Consider the following 7,855-nt stretch of genomic DNA (forward strand, 5'->3'; position numbering starts at 1 on the left):
GTCATCATTATATTAATGAAAAATCTTACAATTTTCAAGAGGTTGAATTATAAAATTTTTTTTGCTATAATTGAATTCTAAAATGGAATTGAGATACAATTTTACATTTACAGTAATTTAAACTTTTGTAAATGTTGGAGAAATTAATAGTGTAGTTTTTCATTTTGGGCCTTTAAACTATTATGAATTTTAGTCAATGTGTAATTTAATGTGTTTGATAAAATGAAAGTTTAAGTGCTAACAAATTAATTACTGAATTTTTATGATTAAATTTTATAAGTATTAAATTTATATTAAAAAATTGTTTAGTAAATTAGTAAATATGAGTATTGAATATAATTATATTGTTTAATAAAAGTAAATACTAATTTTAAAAGATTATTTATTTTTTAAGTTTAATATTATATTATTTTAATAGAATAAAATCAACTTAATATATTTTTTAAAATTTTTATATCAAATAAAAAATTAAATTGATTATCAAAACATTTAAAATATTAAAAACAGTTTATTAAACATGAGAGAATTAAAGAAGGTTTTAGGTTTTCTAATTTTGGGTGACTCGTTGCTTTATAAAAGCCATTTCCTTGGAGGTTTTGCTCTTGACTCTCCCTGCCCCTCTCTCTCACATTTTCCTTTTGCTTTCTGTGGTCTGTTTAGATAAGAGAGAGAAACCAGGGGGAAAGCTCTTAAGTGCTGAAGAAGCATCGAAAGTGGCAATGGCGGTTCCTATGCAATGGGCTTTCTCTTCTTTAGCTCTTCTCTTTTTGTTTCTTGTTGGAGGATCAATTGCCACCAACACCACCTCCAGGTCTTTCTCTCTCTTTTCTACTTCACTTTCAACCTTCCTCTGTTCTCTTTCCCCTTCTTTTGAATTTTAGATCTACATTTGAAGAGGATTATAATGCAAATAATGTCGATATCATGAAATAAAATCAAGGAAATTTAAGCTACATTATTCTTCGTTATTTCCTTAAGTTCTCAACAAAACAAATTGGAGCTGTATTTTTTAACGACTCCATCAATAACCCTCTTCAAAACCTTCATTTAACACCAACAAAATAAGTTTTCACTCTTGTCTTAAGGCTAAACGTGGGTGGAAATTTAATTATAATTTTTTTTAGATACAAATATAAATTTATTATAATTTCATCAATTTTGAATGGATTAAACTATTTATTAGAGAATTAAAGTGCAGTTTTATTATATATTAATTTACAATTTCTTTATTTATAGGATGATTTTCATTTTCATTTTATTATATATTAATTTATAGTTTCCTTATTTTATAATAAAGATTGAATTGAATATTTTTCAAATTCGCCTCTGAAAATGACCAACTATAAAATCCCTTTTTTTTCTAATTACTCTATAATTTATCAATTTATCTCTTCCTTCTATATATATATACCGCAATGTGGAGACAGAGAAACTGCAGAGCACAAAGAACTCAAAAATGGCAGCTAAGTAATGATCTCCGCCGTTAGTTTTGTCTACTTTCGTTCATGTTTAGACCGTTGAATCAATGCAACGGATACCATTTTATCCATCCATTATAGCCAAACACAACAATCCTAGCCGTTGAGATTCAGATCCTTAGATCTCAACCGTTTATTTCGTTACTTCTTTTCTTTTGTTAGTTAACGAGAATTACCCTCTTACTACAAATGCCCCCTTCGAATTTCGATCTATAAAAGGAAAGAGAATATCGTAAATTGAAGGACATTTTAGTCATTATAATAATTCCCGCCGATCCGATCCTCTCGCGGTTTTTCTCCCTTTTCCCTCGAAATGTTTCTTTAACGGATTTCGGGAATGTTGGTAAACAGTTCACTTTTGCCTTTATGATTAGGTGCAGTGTTACACACCTGAAAAAGACATATATCTTTACCATCCGTTCGAATCTTATTCATAAGAAAAAATATCATCGAAACTTTATATTTTTTTACTAAAAAAGAAATAATTTAATTTACATTAAATCAAAGAATAAAATTGTCATTTTGTTAAAATTTTTATTTATTTTTATCGTTAAAAATTATCATTATATATCAGTATGATGTATATGTGACATGTGATATGTCATTGTTCAGTTTTTAACAGTACAAATCGATAGAGTTTTTAATAGAAATGACCAATTTATTCTTTAATCTAATATATAAAGATTAATTTATTATTTTTTAATAAAAGAGAAAAATACTATTCAATTTAAAGGGATGAAATGGAAAACAAATTAATGATTACGAATTTATTTTTATATCATAAACAAAATTGCTTTCTTCCTTTTACATTAGAAAACTTGCCATTACTGTAAAAAAGGTAAATAATTTGTTTAGTAATCAACGCTAGTAAATGAAAATCTCCCATAATTACAGGTTAGAAGATATTGATCCATTGAATGAGCATGCGGTGGCTGACCCAGAGGCTGTTGCTATGGAGGTCGAGACCATCATTGACTTGTGAGTCTCTCTTCTATCTTTATTTATGCCAACTTGCAGATTCAATGACACAATTTTTACCATGTTTTTCACTTTCATTCTAAGTAAAATCAATTTCATCATATCTGTGTTTGAAGGCTCTTTCTATTTCTTTTTGTCTTTTCCCCCATTGCACATACTATATACTTGATAGTACAATATTTTATTTTTCTTTTCACACACTTGTTCAAAGAAAATTCTCCTAATCAACAACCTTTTTTTTATTTTTTTTATTTTTTTTATTTTTATAGAGCTTTAACCCATAAATCATCACATAATGGACTAAAAGTAAAAGTAATACAAAAATATAGTATTAAGAGTTAGATTGTATTTTGTTTCTTTTACTTAAAAAATGAACAAATTAATCTTCATATATTAGACCAAAAAGTAAATTGGTCTTTCTGTTAAAAATTCTATTTGTTTTTACTTTTGAAAACCAGTCATGTATGTCAGAATAAGGTATTGTCTAATTATTTTATTAGACACCAAATTTTAACAATAAAAGTAGAATTTTTTAACACAAATGACTAATTTACTCTTGAATTAAGCATACAAAAATTAATTTACTAATTTTTTAAATAAAAAAATTATTTAACTCCTAATATAAAAACCTTCTTCCTACTTTCACCCCATATTTGTTTTCTTTTTACTATATTTACTTTAATCATATGGGAAAGTGCAAATGCTCGTAATTAATAAGGAAACAAAGGAAGTTCTCGCGTCTTATGAATGTGTCATTTTTTTGTTATAGTATTTATTTTTTATATTAATTTTTTTTATAAATTAGTAGTTTGTGTTATTTAGATTTTGACATGTTTATTTTTATTTTTTGTTGTGTTATGTTTCTTGTTTTCATTATTTTCTGCATCTTGTTTGTATTATGTTATTTTTAATAAAACTTATAATTTTAAAATATTTATAATTTTTTTAATAAATTTTACTTATAATTTTTATGATTTTTTAAAATTTAAAAGGGCTTAATTAAAATTTGTTGCTAATGTCTATTTTATCATTTAGCCTTATTAGTTTAAAAAAATTATAATTTATTTTCAATAAAAGAATAGAGATTAAATTAAATAAATGTGTAAAAATTGAGAATTAAATTTATTATGATACTTTATATATAAATATCAAATTTTAACAAAAGAACTATTTTACTCATTCATTTTACGAACATATGCTAATTTATCTAAAATATAGTAGAGAGATACTCTTACCGCTCATTTTCTCAATTTATTATTAATTGTATAATTTCGAAAGAGACAATTTCTACAACGGGATTTTTTCCTAGCTGACTATATTTGTTCGTTTCTTTGGGTATTTTTCCCTTCAATATAATTTAGTCTTTGCCTGTTTTAAACTAATGAAGATGCTAAAGCCCAAAGGACAAGCTAGCCGTTATATATATCAATAACATATCTTGTCCTCACAATTTGACAAAAATTCTACTATACGTTACTTTTTATTCATTAGCTCTCCTAGTTGGATCTGATTACTTGTCCTCACTCTTAAGTGGGGTTAATTTACACTCACCGACAATCATATACTAACACCTTTTATAGTAAATTTAAGAGATGCTCATAATTTAACAATTTATATAGGCAATATATTAAAGGTTCTATACAAAGTTTACAAACAATGATAAATAAAGTGATATATATTAGGGTCTAAATGAGTTACTGATACTCGTAAACTATTTAAGTTTGATTTGAAAAAAATTCGAATTCGGTTTAATAATTTTCGAGCAGACTTGAGCTCAAATAGTTCGAGCTATCGATCGGGCCGCATTTGAACTTAGTAATACTTGACTCGAACGACTCACAAGTCTTATCGAGTTTCTCATATTTTTATATTATTAAATTACATTATTGTCCTTAATATTTGTTATTAACTTTAAGTTTAATTATTGAGCTGAGCTCGAGTTCGAGCTTGAGTATAAAAATCGATAAACGAGCTTAATCGAGCTCAAGTAGTCGATTGTATCTTTAGCTTAGCTCAAGCTTAAAAATAGATGTTTAGTCAAACTCGAGCTGGATAATATTCAAGCTCGGCTCGACTCGATTACACCCTAATACATTCTTCTTTAAAGTGTAATAATATAAAAAAAATCAAGTATTTAAAAAAAAATGAAACATATGATATTATTTCAAATATTTCGAAGTGGGATTTTTTTCCCGTGTATTGTTTAAGAATAATTTTGTTCTATGCATGAATGTGATGGTAGGAATATTCGCAATTTGACCGAAAGGAGGAAGTTGGGGTTCTTTTCATGTGGAACCGGTAACCCCATTGATGATTGCTGGCGTTGTGACCCTAACTGGCATAAGCGCCGAAAGAGACTAGCTGAGTGTGGCATTGGTTTTGGAAGGAATGCAGTTGGTGGGCGTGATGGGCGCTTCTATGTCGTCACTGACCACACTGATGATGACCCTGTTAACCCCAAACCTGGGACATTGCGTCATGCTGTGATCCAGGACCGCCCTGTCTGGATCGTGTTTAAGAGGGACATGGTCATTAAGTTGAAGCAGGAGCTGATAATGAACAGCTTTAAGACCATTGATGGTCGTGGAGCTAATGTTCATATTGCTAATGGAGGGTGTATAACAATCCAATTTGTTACCAATGTGATTATTCATGGTCTTCATATCCATGACTGTAAGCCTACTGGTAATGCTATGGTGAGAAACTCACCGTCTCACTTTGGGTGGAGGACAATGGCTGATGGTGATGCAATCTCCATCTTTGGTTCTAGCCATATTTGGGTTGATCACAATTCTCTCTCTAATTGTGCTGATGGTCTTGTTGATGCTGTCATGGGCTCGACCGCCATTACCATCTCAAATAACCACTTCACCCACCATAATGAGGTAATTTTGCTGCAGTTTTAGCATTCTTATTAATGGCAGTGCTAACTGTTTTGAAATTATTAAATGTAGGTGATGTTGCTAGGTCATAGTGACTCTTACACAAGGGATAAGCAGATGCAAGTGACTATTGCCTATAACCATTTCGGAAAGGGACTTATCCAAAGAATGCCAAGGTACTTTAAGTGTATAAAGATGCTTTAGGGAAGCCAAGAATCCTTGGGTAAAAGAGGAAAATGGATTTGTTTTCCATTTAGGTTGAAAAACTTTTCAACCCAAATAATAATTTCAAATAAATTTTTTTGATAAAAAAGCCTCTTTTTAAATTAAATTTTAATTTTAAACTGAGATTTTAATCAAGGTAGTCAGTATCGTATCAGTAGATATATTATTTTTGTCTTCGTACTGATATGTACCGGTATCTACATGTTTTGGTTTACAATTTTGAGTTTATCAATATTTTTATATATTTTCTCACACACATATATAGTCTCAACTTTAGTTTGTTGATAAATTAAAAATATATATATTTAAATATTTTTCATATATATTTATAGTCTAAATTATTTTGTTTCTTAATAAATTATGTACTATTTTGCTAATATATTATAATTATATATACATATAAATATATCTCAATTACATTCATATAAATATATTTATATGTAAATATAAGTTTAATAACTTTTAATTTTAAATATAATTATAGAAAAATTAAAATAGTTAAGATGAAAAATTTTAAAAAATAGTTTAAAATATTAAATCGTATACCAATCGATACAGGCCAATACGCACTATGACAAGCCTGTATTAACCAAAACAGGCCTAAACACACTGAAATATTTGAAACGCCCCAAAAATTTGATCGGAATGGAATATAGATTACTTGCTACCGATTTAGGACTAGAACAACATGTACTGGTCAAGAACAACATGTACTGGTCAATATGGTACCGACTACCTTGATTTTACCCAAGTCAAAATATCAAAATTTTTAACAATTAACTTTTGAAAAAGTGTTTTTTAATGAAGCTACTTTTTATCCTCCTATTAAGTTTTCTATTTTATAAAAATATTTAAAATTATTATTTTATTTTCTTAAAAAACATTTTTTTCCCATAATGATAAACATGATCAAATTTAATAATAATCAAAAAACACTTTTTAAAACGTCCTCACTTAACTTTTTAAAAGTAGTTTCAATCTAAACGGTAAACTAACCCAATATCTCGTAGGTTACGTTTGGTTCTCAGGTAATTTAACATACTTAATATGGAATTGAAATGGATTTTGATGAATAAGCACAGGTGTAGACATGGGTATTTCCATGTGGTGAACAATGACTACACTCACTGGGAAATGTATGCAATTGGTGGAAGTGCAAATCCTACCATCAACAGTCAAGGTAACAGATATGCAGCTCCAATGAACCCATTTGCAAAGGAGGTATTAATTGTCTCAGTTTCTCTTTTTCTTTTTTTAGTTTAGTCTCTCACTGTGAAATATGTTTATCGTTTTGTGATTTCTTGAACTTGAGTAGGTCACCAAGAGAGTGGAGACTGCCGAAAGTAAGTGGAAGAACTGGAACTGGAGGTCAGAAGGTGACCACTTGGTCAATGGTGCCTACTTCACTCCATCAGGTGCTGGAGCCTCAGCCAGTTATGCCAGGGCCTCAAGCTTAGGTGCCAAGTCCTCTTCCATGGTTAGAGCCATGACTTTAAATGCTGGCTCACTTCCTTGCCGTAGAGGCAGGCAGTGCTAGCATAATTCCCCCACCCCATTCAACTAAATTGGCTAAAAAATCAGCCATTTACAGAACTCTTTGATTTCCCCTTTTGTATCACCACATTGTCATCATATTCTCCTACTTATCCATAATTCTATTTGTCACAAACTGTTTTTTTGTTTGATTGTTTGTTTTTTCAACCTCGCCCATTTGGTGCTGAAGTGTTGTCCAAATGTTTTCCTTTTCCTATTTCCCCCTATCCAAGTTTTTAATTTTATTACTTTTCTTAAGGTTCACCCAATTTCCCTTTTTAAAACACCATTTAGAGCATCAATCTTGGTCTTTACATACACTTTTTATCTTCTCGGCTTTTATAAGTCTGAATGATTTGGAGATTTTTTTCTCTTTTTTTTCCCTAAAAGGTGTGTAGGCATAAATAATAATTAATATGAATGTCAAACCTTGTTATTGAAAGACTTTATCACAAATGATGCATGGTAAATGGTAGTGACGTTTGTATTAACTTTTCTTTGTTTTTTTCCCTTCTTTTTACAAAGATTTCTTTGCCTTTTCTTTCTCACAGGAAAGTTTTTTTTTAATTTAAATAAGATAAAAAGAAAAGAAAATGTTGATCAAAATAGTATACATTCTAAATTAAATATCGGAATAAGATGAAAGCTACAATGTAATTAGAAATCGCACACCCCAAAAGCCACTTACATTCGTTCTAAAAATCATACTAGCAAAAATCATAAACGAGTCCTTTTTTATAGTCACTCGCTTAAATTAAA

At 29.1% G+C, this 7,855-nt stretch overlaps 1 protein-coding gene across 1 annotated transcript; it reads left to right on the forward strand.

The window, feature by feature from the left end:
• Nucleotides 1-543: 543 nt before the first annotated feature.
• LOC107903759 (probable pectate lyase 1) lies at nucleotides 544-7,552 on the forward strand. Its single transcript, XM_016829907.2, has 6 exons — nucleotides 544-811; nucleotides 2,373-2,456; nucleotides 4,699-5,341; nucleotides 5,411-5,514; nucleotides 6,646-6,784; nucleotides 6,879-7,552. The coding sequence occupies exons 1-6, from the start codon at nucleotides 720-722 to the stop codon at nucleotides 7,098-7,100; spliced, it is 1,284 nt and encodes a 427-aa protein (XP_016685396.2). The 5' UTR covers nucleotides 544-719; the 3' UTR covers nucleotides 7,101-7,552.
• Nucleotides 7,553-7,855: the final 303 nt, after the last annotated feature.

This window comes from Gossypium hirsutum, chromosome D05, assembly GCF_007990345.1.
Source record: "Gossypium hirsutum isolate 1008001.06 chromosome D05, Gossypium_hirsutum_v2.1, whole genome shotgun sequence".
Taxonomy (NCBI): domain Eukaryota; kingdom Viridiplantae; phylum Streptophyta; class Magnoliopsida; order Malvales; family Malvaceae; genus Gossypium; species Gossypium hirsutum.

Bases quoted from the DNA above. Each gene is read 5' to 3' on its own strand.
- LOC107903759 (XM_016829907.2), top strand. From the start codon at position 720: ATGGCGGTTCCTATGCAATGGGCTTTCTCTTCTTTAGCTCTTCTCTTT. The intron at 812-2,372 runs GTCTTTCTCTCT...CCATAATTACAG, and splicing joins GCCACCAACACCACCTCCAG to GTTAGAAGATATTGATCCAT. The intron at 6,785-6,878 runs GTATTAATTGTC...GAACTTGAGTAG, and splicing joins TGAACCCATTTGCAAAGGAG to GTCACCAAGAGAGTGGAGAC.